Consider the following 27,384-nt stretch of genomic DNA (forward strand, 5'->3'; position numbering starts at 1 on the left):
TTCCTGGAAATTACTTTCGATTCAACTGGGGGTATCCACATGATGTTACAGCCTTACAACACATTTTGAGCAAATTTTTAAGATACTCCAACATTTGAATTGTCTATACAGCAATCCTCATAAATAACAATTTGTAAATTTTCTTGTATTTTGTGAGGATGCTTACAACTCCATTCAGCACTGCATAGCAGAATGTTTTTTCTAGTTCACACCTAAATAACCCTCGTAAGTCATGAGATAACTAGACCTCTAATCCCCCTGTCAGTATGCTAATTTGATCAATTAAATTAAGAAATTTAAACACAAGAATTAATTATGGTACAAAATCGGCAAAATCAGAGTTAGTACTGGTAGCTTTGCTGGGCACTGATGTTGTAGTAAGCACCCTGCGGTACATTGATGTTGGGGTACGATCCTTGCTGGCCACTTGATTGATAGGGGCTTTGCTGAGCATTCATGTTCTGATAGGAGCCTTGGTAGCTTTGCTGAGCGTTCATGTTCTGGTAGGGGCCTTGTTGAGCATTCATATTCTGGAAGTTCTGAGAATTCACATTTTGTCCACCAGAAGCCATGAAGGCCTGAAGGATACTCTCTGCTGCATTCAAGTGCTCAGAAGAACCTCGGATGTCAACAACACATCCGGAGCCACCAGCATGAGAGTCTTGAAGCTTCACTCTTGCCCCAACAACCTGAACAAGAAATTAATTTTTATGAATTTTGAATATAGAAGTCCTGAATATGATATTGCATCATGCTTAACAAGTTGAAAGCCCATAGAAGTTGAAAACCTAGATCCCTAACAAGCTGACAATTCAAAATTTTTGAAAATATATGATGGCCAAATTTGGCATTCTACAAAGAGGAAAATGCTTGTTTTTCAATTTTATAGCATTTGATATTTTGATGTTACTAGACTGACACCTTTACATGGAATGGAACCGAAACTAGAGTTATCCAGGGTACAAGATACATTGAAAGTGTAAAGAGCCTAGGTACAAAGCACAAACCAAGGCTTGAGCCTGACATTTTTTAAGATAAAAAAACTAAAGAAACTTGTAAGTTGTAACTATGAATACAACATTCCTGTATGAAATGATGCAATAAGCTTACTCTCTCTTTTTTTTTTTTTTTCTTTTTTTAAATGACAAGGAACACCCACATCCCACTTAGTAGGACAGGATAAACTCTGAATACCTGGGATAACCCACAAACCACAGGTATCAGGTTAAAAAGCAAGGACACAACAAAAAGTCATCAGACACGAGCACGCCTGGGACACAATTGCATGCATGTCCATGAAAGAGTGATGGAAAATTTGAAAAAGAAAAAACGGGTGACAAATTACTACTAGTCTCAAAAGCTTAAATTGTTAAAAAATTGTGAATTTAATCATTTAACTATTATTCTAACATGCCCTCACCTGTAAACCAAGACTATCCCTTAATAAGGAAGGCCCAAAATGTGGGATTATAATTTTTTAAATGAGAGGTAAAGTGGAAATAGGGTTCGAACTTAGAATCACCTACTTTGATATCATGATAAATTATCATGTCAAAAAACTTAAGTGATGCAAGACAATATCAAACAATATCAATATGAAATAAAAAGAACAAAAATTAAAAGATAACCCTAACAATTAGAACTTAGGGGTTGCCTGAAATCAGCACGAAGCAAGAAAATTTAGGAATTGACGTCCAAGCTATTAGGAATCAACAACCAACAATTTGGAAAATCTCCAATTTCAATTTTATTCATCAAAACATCAATCTTCAATAAAACCACTTAGAATCCTTTTATAGAAGGACAAAGTTTAACTACAAAATTAGATGCAGCCTTAAGCTATAACCTTACTCAATAAAATAAATATTACTACATATTTTGAATATCTAACCGTTGAATTGCATGTTCTTTATGCTCTTAATACACATGTCAAATTTTGTATCAATCAAATATTATTTACTATATGATATATAAGCTTATATTTTATGTACAATTTTAAACTATAAAAACTTGCAATTTTAACAGTTTATTGATGTCATGGCTATTGATATTTAAATTTCTAGAAATTTTGTAAGTATGGAGAATATAAGAAAAATATGTAATCCAATAGTGAATTTGTCAAAATTCACCTCCAATAAAAAAATATTAAGTAAGGTTGTAACCTTATACTACAACCAATTTTATATTTAAACTTTTTCCTTTATAGAACTTCCAAAAATAAAAAATAATCCTAGCTAAAAACAAAAGCTAATCTAAAAACTAATACAACAATGAGTATCTGTAGTGGATCTATTCATAAAAGTGTGACTATATTTTACGTTGGCCATCAACAACCCTCCTTTTCCCAAGCTTGGGACCAGCTATGAATAGAATATATGACACTAAGCACAAAAACAAGCGGAATAAAAATAAAAGTTTTTAAATAATCCAATTTCCTATGAGATAAAGAAATTCAGAAATAATAAATTCCCAAAAAAAAAAAAAAAAAAAAAAAATAGTTGTCCCTACATCATACTCCCCCTTGTTTGAAAAAGCTCAACCTCAAGTTTTGAAACATTGAAGGATTAGGATTTCAACACATAATACTTGCTTCTGTTCACAATCATCTTTGGGAGCATTGAGAATACATAAACCTTGTACTCCAGCTCACTAAACTCTTCAGGAATCACAAAATTAATGCGTGGGTTTGGCATATCAACCTTTTCGATTTCATAAAGCTATGGATCTTCTTGTACCATGGAGGATTCTTCAAGTATAGAGGGTTCTTGCCAAACTTCATTGATGCTCTCGCCTCAAGCGCCTACAATCTGTTTAAGGCGCACAGCCACTGGACTAGATTCTAAACATGATAGTGCCTAAGCAGTGTGGCATAGGACAATTTGAGGAATTTCTTCACGTGTAGTTGTGGTGGATTTAGGACTTTGATAGGTAAGAGGAAGGGCATGGTTTGAGGTAGTAAGAAAGAAGGAAAGAATAAAATTTTCGAGGGTTCCATAAACAATATTAGGAAAGAGAAGAAGAGAAGAGAGAAAAGAAAAGGAGAAAAAACCACATGAAGGAGAACATACCTCAATACTCAAAACAACACTATTTTTATCAATCAACTCTATCTCTCCTTCGAGTACATTAAACATATATAGTGTCTCCTGTATTAGTAGTGTTAAGACTTCTAGTTTGACTAGCAAACTAAAAAATTAGTAAGGTAATAACTAATAAAAGTAAAAACACCCGAAGCATTTGTCCACTCTAGCAAATGCCCCTAATAAAAATTTACCAAAACATGTTACATAAAATCCAAATTAAGGGATGCTTTTAGCCCAAGGACAAATAACTAGACCTCTAAAATCACATAACTTCTATTTCAATTGGACTTCACAAATGAGCACCATAAAATAAATTGATGAAAATACTATTTTGGTCCCTACATTTTGGGATTACAGTCAATTTGGTCCCTACATTTTAGTAGCAATCAATTCAGTCCCTCTTATTTTCAACTTACAGTCAGTTTGGTTCTTACCGTTAAGTCACTAAGGAAAATGTCTACGTGGCTAACACCATACACGGTACATTTAAAGCTTATGTGGCTATCAAAGTAATAATTGAAAACTTAAATTAATTTTAAAAAATTACACATCACCATATGAATGAGTATTTTTTTTTTTTTTTTTAATTTCAAAGAAAGAAAATATAATCCTTATTCTGGACAACCAACCATGAACCACCCCAAAATTGGGATTTTTTTTATTTCTCCCTCGCCAAAATCACACTAGCTCAACAAATCAAAGCCAAAAAAAAAATAATAATAATATTAAAAAATAAAACCCACCTGATATAAACCCAAATCAAAGAGAGATTCCAAGTATTTGCTCTCTCCCTATGTCTCATCAAAGAGGATGAGAGAGAGCCCGGTCAGGATTACAACTTGCTCCTCACCGTTCACTGCCATGAGCCACCATTTGCTTGCTCTCTCCACCTATCTCTAATTTTCTTGGACTCATCCCTATAACAGAAGCCTCTGTTATTTCGCATAAGGATGTAGTCATGGCTTAGAGCCAAGATGAAGCCGATGGCTGAGGCGTATGGCTGCGATAGTGGGCATTGAGAGAGAGATGAGATCGGCTACTAGAGATGGAATTGCGTTTGCCTTGTGTGGCGGTGTGGTGAGATCGTAGTAGTTGGAGAAGAATTTACCTTGAGTTTCTTTAAACTCAAGGTAAAGATTACTTCAACATCTTGATGATCAACTCAGTTGCTGCAGAAACTCAAGGTAAAGATTACTTCAACATCTTGATGATCAACTCAGTTGCTGCCATTGGAGTTTAAAGAAACACAAGCAGGAGTGCTTGTATCTTGTGGAGAATCCAAGAAAGAAGGAGTCCGTGAATTCGAAACTTGCACGTGGTTGTGTCAATAAGTTCTACTGGTGGGTAGCATCAGGAAGTCGAGCGTGGATGCTTGTAAGTCCTTTTGTCTGAACTTCGATTCTTTCATATAATGGATTCAAGTTTACCTTGAAGATAGTTAGGTCAAATCCTCTCCAGGTTTTTACCGTGTGGTTTCCTAGGTCATCATATCTTGTGTTATTTATTTTTCTACTGCTTTATATCTTGATATGATTGTTTGTTTGTGATAACCTAGATTTGGATAATTTGACTAAGTTAATCACTTGGCTAATTAACTAGGTTAATCTGGTTGGGTTAAGGGGTCTAAAACCGTTCAGAAACAACTCAGCCTAGAGTTTCAAAATGTTTCAAGAATAAGAATCATTGAATCTGAAACTTGCACAGGCTCTTCAATTACCTACGGAAGCATTAAGGGTAATCCCACAATATCATCAAATTCTTTTGGAATGATAAAATGAATCCTTCGAAAGATTTTGGCTTAAAATCATTCTTGAAATTATCCATAGAATAACATCAATATCTTCCTTGTTCTTGACTTTTCCATGATTAGCTTTATGCTCACCTTGCTCCATTGTCCTTATATTGCATTTTTTGTGTTCTTGAAATTGGACAGGTGGTGAACTGTAAGGCTGGATTCCTCTTTAATGTAACACCTTGATGCACTAAACCAACCCACAGACCACAGTTGAGACAAACCCACTAAGGAACCAAAGAAGCCAAACCCAACCACCACAGTATAGAACAATTTAGCTACAAAAACACAACAACCACCATCCTCTCTCTCCAATTGACCCAGCTGCCCAGCCTCCTACCACCACCAATCAACCCAGCCGCTACACAAACTCACCACCATTAAATGCAGAAACCAACTACTGCAACCCATAAAAACTAAACAACCACCGATCTCAACGCCAACATAAACAACCCACAAACCCAACAACACCATAAACAACCCATAAACCCACCGATCTCAACCCATAAACCCAAAAATCCAATTCCCTACCTTGCTTCTTCATTGATCGATCCCGTGGCAAATCTAGCAGATGATACGAGCTGGAGAGGTGGATATGTACAGGCTTGGGAGTGGTGGAGGTGTTTAGTGGAAACTACAAGAGATGAGAGAAAGAGACCAGAAATTTCTGGTTTGTGTGTGTGTGTGTGTGTGTGTGAGAGAGAGAGAGAGAGAGAGAGAGAGAGTGAGTGTTGAAAAAGTGAATACAAAACATTGCATGTGGTTCTGACTTAAGGTAGACAGGTCATAAGTGTGGGTCCCAGCACCTTTATTTTTTTCCAAGTTTGCCATAGAACTCAGTTTTCATAATTTATTTTGAAAAGCTGTTTAATTTAGACATGAATTGTTAAAAAATAGGCCTAAGCATTCACGATTGGGAGATGGAGGCTGTCTCTTTCCTTGATTTCACTTATTCTCAGATACCCAAGGGGGAGGGGGATGACAGGATGACATGGAGACTTAGTGGGAGTGGCAGCACTGGGTAAAATTCTTACCATTGACAAACTTATCAAGAGGGGTGTGTCATTGTTAAATTGGTGTTGTATGTGCTGAAGAAACAGACGGTACACCATCTTTTAATCCATTTTGATGTTGCTTCTGCTTTGTAAGGTGAAGTGTTAGGATGTTTGGGAATCATTGAATAATGTCAGGGACAGTTCAACTTTATTCTTTTGTTGGAGAAATTGGTTTCGGAAACATGACTCAGGTGTATGGAACTTGGTGCCATCATGTCTGATGTAGATTGTGTGGAACAGAATAGTCATACACGTGCAGATATTGAGAGATCCTTGGATCAATTGAAATCCTTGCTAGTTCTTCTCACATTGATTTGTCTCCTGTTTGGGGTTTTACACACTATTCTTACACTTTAGAGTTCCAAAATTCTTTTAGTTCTTCCATTTGACATTCTGGTATTTTTTATGATACTTTGTGTTCATCATCGTGAACATAAAGTATTTCTTCATTATCAATAAAACTTGCATTACTTATCCAAAAAAAATGTGGCCATTATGATGACGCAAGCTCTCTTCTGATAAAGTTAAAGTTTTAGTTTTCATTAACAATATTTTTTTTATGGTTTTTTTTTTTTTTTTTTTTTTTTTTTTTTTTTTTTTTTTTTTTTTTTTGAGATAAATGAGATGCTTACAGAGAGAGAAGAAGAAGAAGAAGAAATGAGAGATTAGCTTGTCCCAATGAGCTCTAGCTGTAATAGCTCCTCCTCAGCTTATAGGGTGAGGTTGAGTTCAAGATCTATTTAGATGAGAGCGAGAGAAAGAGCAATTTTTTTTTTTAAGTGTTGACTTGTTCCAGACCAAAATGCAAATATCGGCCACAATGCACCAAAAGAAACTAAAATATGAGCTAAGGTGGAACATGGGGATTTTTTTTTTTTTTTTAAAGATAAGGTGGAACATGGGGATTAAGTGTAAGGTTTTATAACTAGTACAAAATATTGAAACGAAATTAACATCATCGATTCCAACATCTTACTCTGTAAAGAGGTAAAATATACACCAAAAGAGAAGCTAACATATAACACGTTAAAAATGGCAAAGTGCAGCCAAAAAACAATCAACTTAGAAAAAAGATGGGACAGTAAAACTGCAGAATGTGGGAAGGAGAAATGCTAGTAAATCAATATTCAATAGGACACTGACTACAGGGTGTGTGAAGGAGAAAGATCAAGTAAACTGATAACCACACCAAATTTCAGCCTCTTTAGACTCAGTTCCAAAAATTCTCTTCAAACCTAGAACCAAAACTAGGGTAATCTACTTTCATTTTTAGTTTTTGGTTAAGTCAAAAATTGCTCTAAGGGTAGACAATACAACCCAGGAAAGTAATCCCCAGACAGTCATAGCCATTTACCAAATTTCTTCCCCTCTGGGAGGCCATAAGGTTGCAGTAACATACCTCACCAACATTGGAAATGTTGCTCCCTCCTGATCCAATAACCGAACTAACTGCAATACTTGGAATCTTGACATCTGAAGCACTATTGACATTTGGGTATCTGGAACAAAAAGATAGCCACCATCTCAATTATGTTAATCAATCATGAAATTTACATAAAACAATGATTTGAATGGCACACTACCCAGTAGCAGCTCTTGGAACTGGATAGCTCTGTGGTTCATATTCATATCCCTCAACCTTCAAGAGCATCAAGTATAATTGAGTTATCAAGGCAAGGAATCATAGAATTAACATAATTAGTAATATGAAGAAATTTGCTCTTTCTTTTTTTTTTTTTTTCTATAAACAGAGTTTGAACACAACAAATCAATTTTTTTTTTCTATAAACAGAGTTTGAACACAACAAATCAATTGTTCCTACAACAAAATAACCAAAGCAACCATGTCTCTCAGGAAAGCTGATATTACAAGACTTGTGCCATGCACGACTTAACTTGCCTAAAAAAAACCAAAGGATTTAATTTAATATATTAAAAAATACATTGCATAACATCATCAAAATTGTTTTCCTTCAAAAAAAAAAAAAAAAAAAAAGAATAAGTAATAGTTTGCATTAATATTTTTTTTATACAAGTGGCAGCCATTGAGCCCTGGCACAAATACTGTCAGGTCTGCCTAGAAAAATCCATTATGAAAACCCAACACCCACTCATATCCCGCTGGGTATTATTTAATTAAACTCATTACCAACTGTTTCTAGCCGGGTAGGACTGCTTTGGGCAGGTCGGGGTTGGTTTGAGCATTCATATTGGTTACAACAGAATGAAAAGTGGTAGTAAGAAGGAATCGCCTATGAGTTTTATTTAAGACTGTTATGCCCTCAAACATTTATAACAGGGTGCCACTAAGTAGGAGCATTATTTACAAATACATTAAAGATCAGAAGATATTTATTAAATACGGTATTTTCATATTAAAAATAAATGATTATTTAAAGCAAATGGATTTAAAAATATTCAGAGACAAGCATGCAACAGATTAATAGAGTACCTTTAGAGGATCATATCTACCAGAGCTACCAGCTCCCATTGTGCCAGATTGTGGGAGCCCTCCACCAGGTATGCTTCCCGCAGGACGAAGTCCCTGGGAAGGACCAACAGGAGCACTTTCTGCAGCGGCATTTGCATCTCGCAGAGTTCTCACTCTGAGTCTTGATGCAATCTCTGCCAATGCATCTTTAGCAACACCAAAATTTCCAGATACCTGAATGACCAAAGGCATAGGGACTTAGTGTGGAAAATTGCATATCACAAAAATTATAATAATCAGAACACCATAAAAACTCAGGATAGAAGAAGTTAGTAACAGTAGCATATTACAAAACAGATTATAAAAATGCATGTCACAACTCATCACCTGCACAAGCTCTTCATCTTCAGCTGCACACTTAGGCTTGTCATCTTTAGAGAAAACACGAATGTCTGCTTGGGTTCTCTTTCGCATCTCATTGATAACATGACCTCCTTGTCCAAGAATGCAACCAACCTTACTTGACGGGACAAGAAGCCTAGTAATGATATTACCTCTTTCAGAGTATTCACTGACTTTATTCTGAAGCTGAAGAATTGCTTCAATGGTTTGTGATCTCTGGTTCCAGATAGCCTGAAACAACATATGGGCAATGATCCACCACTATTATAACAGCAGCAATGCAGCACCATTGACATCAACAGTTCATATACAACAGGATGCCCATATTAATAATGATTACATACTATGTGAAGAGCTGTAAAAGAGGGAATTGTAATGGGTCACAGAAAAGGCAGACCTCGAAAGCAGAGACCCGAATCACACGTTCATCTGAATCAGTTGATGCCTCTTGAACGTATATACCAGCTCCTGTTTCCTGCTGTAACTGTCTTACATTAAAACCTCCCTTGCCAATCACCCCACCAATTTTCCCAGCTGAACAAAGAATTTTCATAAAGAACTCAGCTGAAGCTTCAGCAACAGGTCCAGGAGGAACACCATTGAAACCCCCTGGTACAAACTCAGAAGGCCGGTTTCCATATCCCCCCATCCATGGCATTGGCAGCATACCATGGGAATCAGAGTTCCGATGGGACCACACTGGATTTCCAGGTGGAAGCATATTAGGCAAGGGAGCTCCAGGGGGATGAAATCCTTGGCCTCCAAAAGGCATAGGGAAAGTCAGAGGAGGTTTATCCTTGCGTGGATTCTGATGCAACAGAGTTGATACATCATAAAGTGCTTTCTTTGCCACATCTCGTTTTCCAGATATCTGCAACATACCTTCAAAAATTACAAATTGTAGGGAGTTCCAAGAAAAATTAGGATTATCCAAACAATTTTCCAAATAAGAGCATGTTCTTAAAATATAAATAAATAAATAAATGAAAAAAAAAATGGGGTGAAGAAATAAAAATGACAGAGACTTGCAAGAACATGGACAAGGAAAAGCACCCAAAAAAATAGTTAAAATCGAGAGATGGGCAAAGTAAGAGATCATAATCCCAATAACAGCATTTCATATCAAAAAGACATTTTGGCAACAGCAAACCTCACTTCATATATGTGCATGTGTATATATATAAATACATCATACATATTCAGAGGCAGTAGCAATGACTCTTACAAAAGACAAAAATCTAGAGTGAACAAATAAAGGGAAAAGGGTCCTACCATCTTCCTTCTTAGTTAGATGCCCAGAATGTTCTATACTTCTCAAACCTTCATTCCAGGGAAATCCTTCTTATATTACTGCCACTGAACCTACTCAGGCTTAACCAGAACTTACCTAAAGCTCAGAACTATTAAAGGAAAACCTTCTTGAAAGTTGCATTAGGTGAAGTTATTTATATTCTTTATTTTATATATATATATATATATAATTGGATAGTTATAATGAGGGAGAGGGGATTTGAAGCCAAGACGTCTCTATTGGAAACACAAGGAGGTTCCAATTGACCTAGAAGGTTCTTGACAAAGTTATTTATATTCAATGCAACTAAATGGGTCCCAAAAAAAAAAAAAAAAAAAAAAAAAAAAAAAAAAACCAATACATTTACTGCATTGAACACTCAGAATGGACAAAATATCACAAACTGGGGTGAAACATAATGTCACCACACCACATAATTCAGTCACTGGAGATAAAACGTTCCAAAGTCAACAACCAATCAAGTAACATAGCCAACTCACTAAGACTCCACCAAAACCTTTAAATCTTATCATGCAGGATGAACCAGAATGAAAAACTCAACAACCATAAAATGGCTTGAGAAAAGTTTACCGCAAAGGAGCTCAGAAGGCTTTGAATCTGACCCCAATTGAGAGATTCAATCAGATTAAGAGGCTATTTTGGTCCTGGGTTAAGTGTCCATACTTTAGCCCTAAGTAATTAAATTAAGTCTTTGCAGCTTTATAATTAGGGCTAAGCTTTATAAAATAAGTGTTATTATTTTTCTTATCTGGTGGATATTAGATTGAGATTTACAGCTTGAGATTACTTATCATGTGCTATTGTAAGTTCTCTTCTTCTCTATAACTTTATTGTCCTTTTCTAATTTTCTGCACCCTTTCATTATGTAACTACAAGCTCACATAGGAATCCACTCCCTATTGCCATAGAAATCATACAAAGCCCAATACTGTTCCAACCAAGGAACATATCCTGCAACAAAGGCCAAGCTACAAAATAAAAATGTTTCTGTTACTGCTCGTCACTGTTGAGTGCCCAATTGCCAGTAACCCAATTTCTACATTCCTTCATGTCATCCCCACTCAATCCACAAATTATAATTCTACATGTTATCCCAGCCTTCCCACACCAAATTAACATCTCAAACCCACCACCACAAGCCTTTTTTTTTGGTTACTGATGTCCAAAATTTCCAGCACCTTATTTCCACAATACCTGCATAACAAGACCTATAAAACCCTTCCACTATTCCAAAAGCCCTCACAATAATAATCCACCAACTTTCCTACATAAGATACTCCTTAGGCTCAACAATACTGAGGAGCTCCTCCATCAAACCACCTACTAAACAGTGCTGAAATGTAAGTATGAAACCCCTTGCAAATGGAGAATTCCTCAATATCGCATAGGTGGTCAGGGTGACATAGGACAAATTGAGGAATTTGTCTACCTTTGCCTGTGGTGGGTTTAGAGTGGAGAATTTAAGGATCTAAGATTTAGAAAGTGTTATATGTTGTGTCTGGAATTATAAGGTGGTTTGATGAGTTATTTGATTGCTATTTGGTAGAAGAAAGTATGTATGGATTTAGGGTTTGATAGCTAAAAGAATGCACTTTTTCTTTTTTTGGATAAGTAATAAGTTTTATTGATATAAAAAATGAACACCCTAGTACACAAGGAGTGTACAAGGGGTCAACAAATCAAATACAGATATTGCAAAAATCTAGGAAATCAATAAAAGAAGGGAATGATTGTTTTTGCAAAGCAAACAACCAATCCAATAAAGTTCTAAAAAAGAAAAGCTTGAGGTCCAAAATAGATCTCTTAACATCTTCAAAACATCTACTATCTCTCCCTCTAAAGACACTACATTAAGCAATGAGGAACGATGGACCATATATAACCATTTCAATGACAACCAAAGCTGCCTTGCCAACACCCTAAAAGCTCCAAAACAGTATGCGGCATAACCCAAGTTACTCCAAATAAACCCAAAACCATAGACCATAAATCCATAGCAACGGGACAGTGAAGGAAGAGATGGTCAACCGATTCACCATTACTCTTGCACATGTAGCACCAATCCAAAATCCACACCTTCCTTTTTCGTAAATTATCAATCGTCAAGCATTTCCTTAAGGCAGCAGTCCAAACAAAGAAAGCTACTCTAGGGGAATCTTTTGCTTCCAAATACTTTTCCAAAGAAAACCATAGATAGTAGGGCCAACTAAAATTCTATAATAAGCATTAACCACGAACCCCTTATCTTTGCTAGGTAACCAACACATCTTATCCTTACCAAACCCCCTTATTGAAGAACCATATATGGTTTCCATGAAACCTAACATAGCCTCTAATTTCCAAGCATGCACACCCCTAAAGAAGCTCACATCCCAAAAGAGGACTCCATTGTAGGACTTCATAAGCTCAGCCATACCAGCCTTCTTATTCCTACAAAATTGGAACAAGTCAAGATAGCTAACAGCAAGAGATGTCACTCCACACCAACGGTCTAGCCAAAACTTCACCCTAGACCCATCACCAATATCATACAGAATATGGTGTGAGAGAGAAGGCCATCTCAAACTGATACTTTTCCATAAACCAACACCATAAGGACCATTCACAAATCTAGTACACCAGCCCCCACCACACACACACATCCATATGTCATCTCTATCACTTGTCTCCAAAGGGCATCCTTCTCAATCCCAAATTTCCATAGCCACTTCCCAGTAAAGCTTCATTGAAAAGCCTTATCTTCCTTATCCCTAAGCCACCCGAAGAAATAGGAGCACAAACAGTAGCTCATTTAACCAAATGAATTTTAGGTTCATCACCAAAACTGCCCATAAGAAATTTTGCTGAACCTCTCAATTTGGTTAGCCACACTAGCAGGTGTAGGAAATAAAGATAGAAAATAAGTGGATAAATTAGATAGGGTGCTTTTGATTAGAGTGACTCTACCTCCCTTAGATAAATACAAGTGTTTCCAACCCGCCAATCTCCTCTCCATTTTCTCCAAAATCGGATTCCATATAATCTTATCCTTGAATTTAGCACCCAAAGGAAGACCTAGACATTTCATTGGAAGAGTACCCTGCTTGCAGCCAAGAACATTCAGCAATAAGTCAGTATTATGCACTACTCCAACCAGAACCAATTCTGACTTGCCTAGATTTATCTTTAGACCCGACACGGACTCAAACCAAATAAGAATCATACGGAGAATCAAAATCTGTTCTAGATCAACTTCACAAAACAGTAGAGTGTCATCCGAAAAAAGAAGATGAGACACCGCCAAGGATCTTCCCTCCAAGTTACCCACACTAAATCCTGATATGTGTCCTTCATGAACTGCTTCATCCAACATTCTTCCAAGAGCTTCCATCACCAAAACAAACAACAATGGAGACAATAGATCACCTTGTCTCAAACCTTTGGAGCTATCAAAAATCCACAAGGAGAGCCATTAATCAAAATAGAGAAACGGACTGTAGATAGACAAAAGAAAATCCATTGTCTCCACTTGGCAGAGAACCCACTTCTTTCTAACATCTGCAAAAGAAAACTCCAGTTTTCATGGTCAAAAGCCTTCTCAACATCTAGTTTACAAATCCACCCCAGCACCCCAGACTTCAATCTATATCAAGACATTCATTAGCAATAAAAACAGGATCAAGGATCTATCTATTCCTCACAAAAGCATTCTGAGATGCTGAGATTATATCCCCCATAACCGTGTGGAGTCGGTTTGCCAAGACTAGCAATAATTTACAAACCCCCAAAAATACTAATGGGCCGAAAATCCATAATCTCACTTGCTACATGTTTTTTAGGGATGAGAGTAATAAGAGTTGCGTTTAAACTTTTCTCAAACTGACCTTTAGCAAAAAAATGATGAAATATGGCCATAAGATCAGGTTTCACAATCCCCCAGCAAGCTTTTAAAAAAGCCATTGGGAAGTCATCTAGTCCGGGAGATTTATCACCATGAAAACTCAGAACGACATCAAAAAATTCTGCCTCTTCAAAAGGTCTCTCTAACCAATCCGCATTATCGCCGAATATCATTGGAAAAACCAACACATCTGGAAATGGTCGATCAACCTGCTGCTCAAAATACAAATTCATGAAGAATTGAGTAATGCGGTTGCAATCATACCCTAATCCGAAGACAAGGTACCATTAACCATTAGGCTTTCAATACCATTATTTTTTCTGTTAGAATTAGCCATTCTATGAAAGAATCTACTATTGGCGTCCCCTTCCTTCAACTGTAACACCCTAGACTTTGTCTCTAACTAATCTCTTCTAAAAGAGTCAACTTTTCAATATCTATACGAAGATTAACTTATTCTAATTTCTCCTCAGCTGATAATCTATGTGTCTCCTCTTTAGCATCCAAAACATTCAACTTGCTCCAAAGGTCCTGTTTCTTATACGTGACATTGCCAAACTCCATCTCGTTCCACTTTTTTAATCCAACTTCAAGGCAGCCAACGTCTTAGCTAGTATAAAGCTTGGGCTTCCTTGGAACAAATGGGATGCCCACCACGTCTTCACTTTGTCGACAAAATTTTCCACCCTCAACCACATATTTTCAAAACGAAAAGGAATTCTACCTCTTCACTGACTCCCATCCTCCAACAAAATAGGAAAATGGGGTCTGAAAGTACTCTAGACATCCTTTTTTGTGTAAACTATGTGAAGTGATCTGCCAAAAGCGGAGAGAAAATGAACCGATCTAGACGAGAAGCTGAGGATGTATTGGACCAAGTGTAAAGGCCCCCTTTCCATAGGTATATCCATCAACCCATGAAGAGAGATAAAGTCAAAAAATCCATACATAGCCCGAGAGTAGCTAGCAGCCCCCAATCGCTCTGATGGGAAATGGATTATATTAAAGTCACCTCCTAAGCACCATAGAAAATCCCACCAACTGATCAGCCCGGCTAGTTCCTCCCACATCAACCCAGTGTAGTCAAAGGCGTTCCAGGCGCTCGCCTAGGCGCCCAAGCAAGGCGAGGAGCCAAAAAAGCGCCTCAAAGGCATTGAGGCGAGGCGCCTTTAGTGAGGCACTTGCCTCTGGAGCCTATGTGCTTGCCCAAATATATTTTGTTAGACAAGAGGCGAGAGTGAGCACCTGAGTAAATTTGCAATTTAAAGCCACTAATGGCATGTTGTAGTTAGTTTTTTTTACACTTTTTTTTCTTGAGTTCTCTCACACTGCCTTGGTAATTTTGTACACACTTTCAAAGCATGCAACTCTTTCCTCTCTATTTCTTCTTTGCTTTTTTTTTTTTTTCCCCCCCCCCCCCTTTCTCTTTTCTCTTGGACTCTCTGTCTCTAGCAATTCTCTACTCTCTATTTTTTTTCTCTATTTTTCCCGCTTTTCTCTTTTCTCTTGGACTTTCTGTCACCAATAACTCTCTCCTCTCTATTTTTTCTCTATTTTTTTCCCCTTTTTCTCTTCTTTGTTGGACTTTCTATCTCCAGCAACTCTCTCCTCTCTATTTTTTCTCTGTTTTTTTTCCCTTACCCTTATCTCTTGGACTTTGACTATCTCTAGCAACTCTTCCTTCTCTGTTTTTTCTCTATTTTTTTTTTTTCCTTTACCCTTCTCTAGTTTGACTGTCTTGCATCAACTGTCCCCTATCTTTTTCTCGAATTCATCACTTCACTCAATTTTTAGAGCTTAAACCATAGTAACTGATACATAGCTAGCTTAATATAGAATCCTATTATATGTATTGTATTGGGTTTTATTTTTTTTATATGTAGAATGGCTTCAAATAATGGGAGGAGAAAAGATCTAGGATGGAAATATAATTATTTAGCTAATGTTGAAAAAAAAAATGCAATGACTTGCCTCTTTTGTAATCAAGTCACAAAGGGAGGGATATATAGAGCAAATCAGCACCAAATAGGAAATTTTAAAAATAGTACAAAGTGTTTAAAATGTCCTGATCATGTTAGAGAAGAGCTTGCGCAATATATGGCAGAGAAGAAGAGTAAGAAGGAGAACCATGACAAGATGCCTGATTTTGATGATATAGATAATATGATTGAAATTGAGGATGAAGATGATAGTGAGGTAGAGGAAGTAGAAGTTGTCCAAAAAGGGAAAAAAATCATGCTCTAGTAAGAGAGGGGTTGGCGGTAACACCCAAGTGAAAACTGTGAAATTAATGCCAAAGTCTAAAAAATTGAAAAGTCCCATGGATTCTTTCGTAACATTAAAGCCAGAAAAAGTGGTTGCGCTTAGGAAATATGGTAAGATGAAGCAAACTAACATCAATGATAAACTTGATAAAGAGAAAAGAGCACAAGCTTGTCAATATATTGGCCGGCTATTTTATCTAGCCGATACACCATTCAATGTTGCTCGCTTAGATGAATTTAAATGGGCAGTTGAAGCTATTGGGTAGTATGGTCCAAATATGAAGCCTCCTAGTTACCATGAGTTAAGAGCTCCAATTCTCAAAAAGGAGGTGGCTTACACAAATGAGTTATTGAGTGATCACAAGGAATCTTTGAGGAAATATGGCTATTCTATTATGTCTGATGGGTGGACTAGTAGAACCAATAGGACCTTGATGAACTTTTTGGTGAATTGCTCATCTGGAACCATGTTAGTGAAGTCAATTGATGCATCATCTTTTATGAAAACTGGGGAAAAAACTTTTGAATTACTTGATTCATTTGTAGAACAGATTAGGGAGGCTAATGTAGTCCAAGTCGTATCAAATAATGGATCTAATTATGTGTTGGTTGGGAAGTTGTTGGAAGCAAAAAGGCCAAATTTGTATTGGACTCCATGTGCTGCACACTACATTGACCTTATATTGGAGGACATTGGGAAAATTCCTAAAATTGCAAAAACTTTGGAAAGAGCCATTCAATTGACTAGATATATCTACAACCATGGGGATGTGTTAAATATGATGAGAATGCACAAACCAGAGAGAGCTAGTTAGGGCTAGAAAACTAGGTTTTGCACTTCATATCTTACAATAAAATCCATTCATAAGCAAAAGCATAACCTAAGTGCCATGTTTACTTCTGAGGAGTGGGTTTGTAGTAGATGGGCAAAGGAAGCAAATGTTAAACGAGTAGTAGAAACGATTTTGATGCCTTCTTTTTTTAATACTATAGTTTACATTCTTAAAGTTATGAGCCCTCTTGTTCGAGTTCTTCGCCTTGTTGATAATGAGATAAAACCAACTATGAGTTACATATATGAGGCAATGGATAGGGCCAAAGAAGCTATTATAAAACCTTTTAATGATAATGAAGAAAGATATTCAAATATTTTTAAAATCATTAATGAGAGATGGGAATGTTAATTACATTGGCCTTTGCATGCAGCGAGTCATTTCTTGAATCCAGAGTATTTCTATTTCGATCCTAACATGGCAACAAATCATGAAATTATAGTAGGATTGTATGCTTGTATATAAAGACTAGTTCCAAGTACTGAAATTCAGGATAAGATCATGGCTAAGCTACCCACGTATAAGAAAGCTGAAGGACTCTTTGGCATTTAATTGGCTTTAAGATCAAGAAAGACAAGGGCTCCAGATAAGAAAGCATTTATATCTAACTTATAATGACTAGAACAGTGGCACTTTTTACAAATAAAAAATCTGACTTCTATGATATATCATATATCATTACTCATACTTATTTTTTTAATATAGCTAAATGATGGAGTCTGTATGGGAGCTCATCTATGAATTTGCAATAGTTAGCTATAAAAATCTTGAGCTTGACTTGTAGTGCATGTGGTTGTGAGCGCAATTGGAGTGTGTTTGAGCAGGTGAGTTTTTAAATATAATAAGTAGATTTTATCCTTCAATGAATTGCTTTATTTCATAGAAAATTCCAATGGTTTAATTATCCAATATAGTCTAATACTTAGTTTTCATAAATGCTTGTAGATTCACACAAAAAGAAGGAATAGACTTGCACAAAAATGACTAAATGATCTGGTCTTTGTGAAGTATAATCAAAAGATGAAGGCACGATACGATAAGCGTGATGTTATTGATCCCATCTCCTTAGATGATATAGATGAAAGTAATGAGTGGTTGTTAGGGGAAATGGGTGTTGAACCATCTATGAATGTTGAAGATGAGTTGGTTTTTGATGATGATGGTTTGACATGGAGTGTAGTGGCAAGCGTTGTTGATGTTGGAGAACTAAGGAAGAATACTAGATTCCAAACAAAATCAAGGGCAAGCTCAAATGCCTCAACATCACAACCAAATATTAAAGAGGAAGATGTTGATTCTGATGAGACCAAGGAAGAGAATGTTGATGGTTATAAATCTGGTTCAGGTGGCTTTGAAAGTGATGGAAACTTAAGTGAAGAGTCTGATGATGACCTTTAAATTAAAACTAACAACTACATCCAGGCTATTAATTAGGCTAAGGCAGAATGTTCAATCTAATAGGCAAAATGTTCAATCTTCAAATGCTTTTGTTTTGTCATGGATAGTCATGAAGTTCAATCTTCAATGTTTTGTTAGGAGTTTTCTTCTTTCTAATATGAAGTTATGAACAATATTTTAGTTTAATATTCAGATTTAGTTGATATTTGGATGGAGACTAATTTTTAAATGGTGATTTATGGTTAATATTCAAACTTAGTTGATATTTGATAATTATCTAGACTTAGTTGACTGTTGATATTTGGATGGAGACTAATTTTTTAGTTGGGATTCAAACCCACAAACTAGTTTTATAGACCAACTGTTATACATTAGGAATGGAGTCAGATTTATTTATATAATATTCTTATACATCAAATACATTAAATTGGAACCCTATATGTAAAATAACAATATTTAGAATTTGACGCCTTGCTTCACTCGGGCTAGCACCTTTTTGGCGCCTCGTTGCCTCCAGCGATACAAGGCCTTGGCGCCTTAAGGGTGCCTTTTGCCTTTGACTACCTTGGATGTTGAGCTACTGATGCATTCTCTACCATCTTCAAATTGAATAGTTTCTTCATCAAATGTACTTTGTTGTTTGCTGATGGCTTTTCATACATACCAGACAAAGCCTTCATTAGATCTGTTGTGGTCTTCTCCTTCACAACATTGTGTGCAACAGACCTTGATAGAGTTAAGTTGATAACTCCCCGTGCCTATCTATCAAGAAAAGTCCATTCATCATCTTTCATAGTTGTAGGTTTCTCCCCTAAAAGCGGCAGGTGCAACTTCTTCCCATAGAGATAGTTCTTGATTTGCATCCTCCAGAATCCAAAGTCTATGCCATCAAATTTTTCTATTCCAGACGCCTTTCCTATTTCCTCTACCATTGCTCCCACTCAAACATAACCCTAGGATCTAATACCAATTGATCGGAATATGTACAAAATTCCCAGACCTGGGAGATGCAAAAATATAGAAAAAATATACACCAAAGAGAAATAATCACACACAAGACACTTGATATGCTTGAACAACATATTTCTTAATGTATTAAACTCAACTTTGATCTATCCAATTACAAGTAAAGTGCATTTTATCAAAAGATTAGCTAATTACATAAAATATGACCCTAATAATCTCCCTCTTTGGCAATCCATGACAAAACTACAAGTATAATTATGAGAGAAGTATAAACAACAATCTCCATAACTATTACATAAAAGAAAAAAGAAAAAAAGTCGAACTATTTCTATGAACTCTTGAAAAACTTTGTAAGGAAAGAGATCATGGCATGAGAGCCTTGCAACCTATCTTATCTGAAACACTTAAACAAGATCCATCAAGGCATCAAGTGTGAAATGTAGACAAGTTACATAAAAGAAGAAACATGTGCTTAAAGAGAGAAAAGAAACAACACATGTGAGATAAAGGTGAAGAAACAGACATCATCATACATATCAAGAAGTACAACAATGTATGTAAAAGTGGTTACAAGACCATGGTACATGATAGTGAGAAGGATACATCAAAATCTCACTACATCACTCAATGAACTCTCCCCCTAACTAGTCTATCCTTATGCTAGCTCTCCCCCTAACAACATGACTACTCTTATATACAAAACTACTCTCCCTTTTTGTCACCAGTGAAAAAGGGTGAATCACTAAGAAGCAGCCATCTCATCATTAGTCTTAAAGCTAGAAGCATCATTGTTATCATCATCTCCAAAATCTGATGATGGCACCCATGGAATAGAAAAGAGTAGAAGGAGGAATGGTGACGTGCACGTGTGAGAGGATGAGTGTGATAGCTGAAGGAAAGATGAATTTATCATGTGTAGTAGTGTCTCAATAGGTATCTATCATAGATTCTATCATGTGTGAAGGAAAATCTATAGAAATATTTTCCATGAGAGAGAGAAAAGAAAATGAGTACGAGGCTCAATGATAGTGCTATAGTGTGATTGTGGTGTGAGAACAAAGGTCATTACCATATTAAGGATCCTTAGAACCTTAGCAAACTCAGTTGTGGAAAAGTTTAGAGTTTCTCCCCCCATCACCATGGTTTTCTTACAAAATAGTGAGGTCATCTCATCTTTAGAGATAGAACGGAGATAATGTGACTAGGGTAGTCCAAACGATCTACCCTAAGGACACGTAGTACCTTGGAATTGAACTCCGGGGTGACTACGATATGTGTGCTTCGGAATACCGTAGTAAACCTAGGAACAGAGGTATCAATGGTGTGCATAATGGAGTAGAACTCCTGTATGAACACATTAGGATACCTCTTGGGTATCTCATGTAGAGAAGCCCAACCTTGAGAGAGCTAAATGCACCAGGAAGAGGAGTGTCTAGAAAAAAGATAGAATGACCTAGCGTTTTGAATGAATTACCTAGTTAGAAAAATTTTCATAGAAGTCCTATTAGGCCTTCTCATCATGGAACCTAACAAAATCAAGAGAAGAAAAAGAAGAAGAAGAACCACGACATGAGATCGGGTTCTTAGAAGGGACATGTTTCTTGGATGCCACAGACAGGAAACTAAATAGAGAAGAAAAGAAAAGAACATAGCAGAAGACAAGGCTCAGGAAAGAAGAAAAACAAAGGTGCAATGCATGATAATGCATGAGCATGTTATGTTCAAAATTAATTGCATCATGGGCAAAAACCAAATCCAAACTACAACACTCACAAGAGATAATCAAACACACAATCCTAGAATGCATGAAACATTGATTATAATGCTAGAGAATTCAATGCATAAGCATGTGAAAACAAATCAACAAAACCCAACCCAAAAATTTCACAAAAAAACCCAAAAAATAAAAAAATTTCCCAAAAAGAGAAAACCTAGGTCTGAAATGCATGAAAAAAAAAAAGAAAAAAAAGAAAAGAAAAAGAAAAAGAAATGAGGCTCAATGCTTCGGGGTGGTATCAAGAAAGAACTCGATGTATCGATATGCTTAAAACATGAATTTTCATGCAAGTTCAATATGAAACATATGCAATAACAAAAACTTAAGACCATGAACCCACCCAGATTAAAAAAAGTTAAACATGTGAATGAAAAACTCAAAGCTCCAAAAAAAAAAAAAAAAAAAAAAAACTACGATCTATAAAGGCGACCACGATCACAAGAAGCCAAAGCCTGATAAAAATAAATAAATACTGACACGATTAAATGAAATTAGCTACTGATTTTTTTTTATATGAGTAAAAATATTTGTTTGATTAGTCTTGCATGTAGGGTTTTAAGACATTTTAATTCTATTTTTGAGTTCCAAGACTTGCTTTGTTTTTTTGTTTGACATTGTAATAGCTACTGACAATAGTTTTAATCTTTATCTCCTATCTCGTTATTGACAAATCTTATCAACTAACAGCTAAACAATCCTACAACAATAAGGAGAACCAGCCAAGCACTTAAACAGTCAAGCATAGCTTTGGCTTTATCCAATTTGGGTGCCAATGTGTAAATCCATGCAATCCATCATTGAGTCCATGCTATTCATGCAACTGCACATCCATATCCGCCCCTAGGTTGTCCTGACAGAATTGGGTCATAACACTAAAATGATGTAACCCGATTGTATTTAATGGACTGAATAGAAATTTGGTCAGATTCATGGTGACTAACCTCCAAGAATGAGAGAGAGAGAGAGAGAGAGAGAGAGAGAGAGATTGAGATTGATGGTGATTAAGCTGTTGAGATGTTAGCTTGTTGGCCAGGTCATTTTTGCCATCATCAGAATGGTCATTTGTGGATGGCTGCTCCACATTGCTTGATGTGATGTATACAGAGGAAGAGGAACAATAGGAGTTTCTAAAACACGGAAAGAACTATGTCTGATCTCAAATTTTATTTTTCTTTAGAACTTTGTTGGATTGGATGTCAGTTTTGCATAGTTAGTGTCTATGGTCCATTAGTGATTTGATAGATTCATATAATTTGTGTGATTGATTGTATGGTCCCCCAACTATATACTCTTTGGATACTTGGGTGACTCTATTTTTCAATAGCAATAAAAATTGAATTACTTATCAAAAAAAAAGTAATTAAGCTTTTCTTCTTATTCATCTTCTGCTGCTTTAAATAACAATACCAATAATTGAATACAATCTAATAATAATGAAATGCAACTAAAACAAATGAAACAATTGATAACATCACCTACCCTATCATTTTCCTAAAAACTAGGGAGACTTCTTGATAAACTCTATCACTAAACATTCCTACAAAACTAAGGAAATGAGCCAAATCTTCAACACTTATCAAGAAGCTCTACATGCCTCAAGTTTCCCCAAACTTCATGGAACTCATCTCGATCCACACAAGTGTCCTACTGACAAGCCCTTGGTCATAAGATTCCTCTCCCCTAGAACACATAATCAAATGGCCAAGAGTCTTATAGCTAAACTGGCACCTTTGACATCCAGATTTCAAATCCCCCATCCCCCAACTATTGCATTATCAAAAAAATAAAAAAAATTAAAAAATTAAAAAAAAAACACAATCAAATGAAAATGGTTTTAGAAACCAGAATGGATAGAGAACAGGAAAGGAGACTAGTCTCTAGTTTTCTAGTCCAACCAAGGTCAAATCAATGGTCGAACTGGTAATGTCATAAATAATAAAATCAATAATTATACAAATATAGAAATTATTAAAATAAATGTATAATATTAATAACTCATCATATTTACTAAAAAAATCAAAAATATATATAAACAGCTTTGAATGAGGTTTCATACCTTATAATTAAATTTTTTTTAAAAAAAATTTAAAAAAATAAACAAAAAAAAAAAAAGATACAATCAAATTAACTTACAAAAATAATAATAATTTATTATCATTTTTTTCCCTTTATCCTTTTTTTACATTGTAATTGAAAATAAAGGATTTAATTGAACTGCCCTCAACTTAACAGGAATAATAGGCTTTTCTTGTAGAAACTAATTCTAAAATAAAGGGTGCCAAATTAGATGCAATACAAGTGGACCATTCCTTTTCTTTGTGTAATAAATGCATATATTCTCTTCACCTATCAAAAAAAAATTACAAATAAATAAAAAGAGGTAAGCAAACTTTCTCAAAGGCACCCCCTTACACAACCGCAAAAGCTTCAAGCCTGATTTTTGCAGTCACCCATCCAAACCCTCTCAAGCCATTGGCCTCCATCCACACAATGAAAACCTTTAGCCTCCATCATTGAGACAACAATGAGCTTCCAAAGTTAACCATTGCAATAACCTTTAAGGGAGATTCCTGGCAAGCTCAAACCTTCCAAGTCCATATCAACATTGTTGCAAGCATTTTGGGTGTCATTGCCATTGAGCTCAACACCTTTTTCCGTCGCTTTCAATCATTAACTAGAACCGGCTTAACCACTCTAGTTCTTGGTTTTGTTGGTTGACCCAGCGATTACCAATTATTCCTGGACCTTTTTTTTTTTTTTTTTTAATTTTTCAGTCATATGCATAACCAGACTGGACTACCAGCTGGTTCACAATCAAACTGATTGAACTGGCAAGTCTGGTCCCATTTTAAGAACCTTGTAAATGAAAACAATGCCAAGAATTGACTATTGACAGTAATTCTGAAACCAAATGCAATGGCTCTAGCAAATTCATTTGACTCCCAATATTAAAGGTTGTTTCTATTTAGGTAACCATGTCATAACTTAAGAGAAAATCAGCATGCACATTAACGCAAAATATCTCTAGTAACTGCTACAATTTCCCAAGCATAAGAAAAGCCTATAATACTCGCTTTGTTACAACTCAAATGAAGAAAACAAGAAGTGATCATCAAGCCAAACCACTCCATTTCAAATTTAAATTTAAAAAATAATAAATAATAAAAGGGGGGGGGGGGGGTTGGGGGTTGTTGCAGAAGAAAGGTATTATTAGTTAAGTCGAACCAAGCCTTTATTGAGGCTCAGCAAAGTGGGGTGCTTGTAAGGGAGATATGGATACAATCATATCCTTCAATCAAGCCTCAATTCCAACCAATTAAAAAAAAAAAAATTAAAGGTAAAATAAGAGCATGCTTACTATGACATTCTGGTGCAGAAAAATTGTTTCATATGCTAAAAGCAGAGCAGGAATAATATGAAATAAAAGAATCAAACAATAGAAATATTACCTGTACCAATTCATCAGTGCTCATAGCACATGTAGGAAGATGATCTGCAGAAAGAACACGAATATTTGCACCTGTCTCACTTCGCAATCTTTGAATAACATCTCCACGTTTTCCAAGAAGACATCCTACCATGAAATTTGGAACTAGAAGTCGTGTAGTGACAACATTGTTCTCATTATCATCATCAAATGTCATTCCACCAAAGAGATCTTCCTCAATAATCCTGTCATGAACTTTTAAGAGAGCATCCTGGGCTGCACAATGAGGCTCCATGGGCTCCAACTCATTCTCCCCAGCTGAATCTTCTTCATCATTTTGGTTCCTTGAAAGTTTGTTAGGAGAACTATAGATAATAATTACTCTCTCATCAGCTCCAGCAACAGAATCAGCAACTGTAATCTTCGCCTGTGTCTCTTCTCTTAGGGCTCTGACTATGCTGCCACCTTTCCCAATAACACCACCAATTTTTTTAGAGGGGCAGAGTATACGGTAGACGGTGTCAACAGACTCAAAATTCCCTAAAGACTGTTCACGGCTTGAATTATTCCATTTACCTTTCCTGTTATTTCCTTTCTTCTTAAATTGGATGTTGGGGCGTTTATTGAAAAAATTTCGCTTGTTCCCATCCATACTAGCAAAAGAGTTGATACTACACTCAATACCTAAAAACCCACCAAAGAGTTATCGTGATCATTAGAAATTTGATAAATTAATAAGGCACCATATACAATTTTTATCCTGCACTACAATAAGCTCTCTAAAATAAAATGACCACCAACACTAAAGAGGATATCACTTCCAACAAACACAAAATTACAACCCAAAAGGCAGGAAAACAAAGAATTGAAATTTGAAACACATATTTTTCAACATTTGGAAACTGATATCAACACAACTTTGACTAACACAAGTAGCAGTCTTCATTAAATTTTGTTTTCAGTTCTTACATACCAATATAGCTAAAATCACCAAGCAAGATTTCTTTTCTTTTCTTTTCTTTTCTTTTGATAAGTAAGAATGATATATATACAAAAGACTAAAACTTAATTACAAGAGAGAAGAGAACTAATAAACAGAGGGAGGGATTCACTAGATGTGAATCCCCAAGCTCAAGACCAGACAAAAAAAGGACCACTAAAAGAAGCAGCAGGTTATCCGAACTATCCACATTCTCAAACGTCCGCCTGTTACTCCCTCCAAATACACCACATCAAACACAACGGAAATAAATTCCAAATGTCTAAAGAATGCTTCCCCGCAACAACAACACATAACACACCAATCAACAAAATCAAAACCGTTACTTCTCAAATTATCACCCATGAGTATCTTATTCCAAGCTACAACCCAAACAAAAAAGGAAACTTGCCGAGGAGTCTTAACTTTCCAAATACCTTTCCAAGGAAAGACAATGGAGAGGGGTACTCGCAACTCATAATAAATTGAACGGATATCAAAATCTCCATCCTCCTTCAACTTCCATTTCATGCAATCCTCATTATCCATTGAAGGTGTATTGGATTCCAAAATATGAAAGAGATCCACTACTAAATCCAACTTCCAAGTAAAACGTACATCCCTAGTCCACCTCTCCCCCTCCCCCTGGCTAGCCAAGAAAAATTCTATTGAAGCCTCTCTGTTAATGGCAATCTCATACAAAACCGGGAAAGACAGTTGAGATGGTTGGTCCCCACACCAACAATCTTGCTAGAATTTTACTCTATTCCCCACCCCAATCTCAAACCAAGTATATTGGCTGAAAGCCTCCAAACCCATTTGGATGCCTCTCCATAAACCACAGCCATGTACACCCCAACCCAACTTAGAATAAAACACTTCCAACGAGCCCATATCCTACAATGTTAGTCTCTGAACAAGAACCTATTGAAGCACCAACTCAAAAGCAAACACAATTCAATCTCAATTTAGGTTACAAATTCTACTACTCCTACAAAATTAACCAAAATGTTTTGGGAATAGAACACTTCAAATGAACCCATATCCTAAGGTTTTACTCTCTGAACAAAATCCAACTAAATCTCCAACCAAACCCCCAAACAATTCAATCTAAAAAGCACATAAACATTGCCTCAGCTTAATATTTCTCAATCCCACACTCCATAACACAGTACAAACCCCTTAATTCAAATAAAACTCAAGCTCTAGAAATCACAGAAGCTTCTAATACTTACTATTGAAAAGAAAAAAAAAAAAAAAAAAGCAATACTGTATGGTACATATTAATTACTAGTTACCGAGCTGATTTAAATTCGAATTATTCTCTTAGCTTAATATTACAACACAATCATATTCGAATACAATGCGAATTGAAAGCAAATATTAAAAAGCAAAATGAAGCATAATTTTAGAAGTTCCACTCGAAATTAACGCATCTCTTAGTAGAAAAGGTTCACATTTGTCTTTAATTATTGAGTTATATAAGCAATTAGGTCTAGGTTTTCGAAAATCCAATTTCGCAATAAGAAAGTTAGGAATAAAGAAAAGGAATAAGTGGAAGAGTAATTTAGGGGTTTGGAGAAAGTTGAAATGAGAGAGGGAAAGAGAAGAGTACGTACCAGAGACTGAGAGAGAGAGAGAGTTACATCAGAGTGATATGCTGCTGTGCTGACTGCAGAGTCGTATGGCGGGGAGAGAGAGAGAGATGGTAATGGGGCTTTTTGCTGCTGCTTTTTTCTACTTTGCTTTCAATATTGTTTGGCTTGTGGAGATGGGAATGGGCTT

At 36.0% G+C, this 27,384-nt stretch overlaps 1 protein-coding gene across 2 annotated transcripts; it reads right to left on the reverse strand.

Moving 5' to 3' along the window:
- On the reverse strand, positions 1-27,384 carry LOC112039896 (KH domain-containing protein HEN4). Of its 2 annotated transcripts, none has more exons than XM_065771063.1 (8): positions 27,219-27,384; positions 24,643-25,304; positions 9,161-9,634; positions 8,749-9,024; positions 8,383-8,595; positions 7,514-7,569; positions 7,330-7,429; positions 1-689 (listed from the first exon to the last, which is right to left on the reverse strand). In XM_065771063.1, exons 2-8 carry the CDS (start codon positions 25,270-25,272, stop codon positions 342-344), a joined length of 2,097 nt encoding a protein of 698 aa, XP_065627135.1. In that variant the 5' UTR covers positions 25,273-25,304; positions 27,219-27,384; the 3' UTR covers positions 1-341. The 2 variants fall into 2 exon arrangements, with proteins under 2 accessions (XP_065627135.1, XP_023928570.1); XM_024072802.2 differs by having other exon boundaries at positions 8,749-8,994; positions 27,219-27,372.

This window comes from Quercus suber, unplaced genomic scaffold (genome assembly GCF_002906115.3).
Source record: "Quercus suber isolate HL8 unplaced genomic scaffold, Cork oak 2.0 scaffold_39, whole genome shotgun sequence".
NCBI classification, from domain to species: domain Eukaryota; kingdom Viridiplantae; phylum Streptophyta; class Magnoliopsida; order Fagales; family Fagaceae; genus Quercus; species Quercus suber.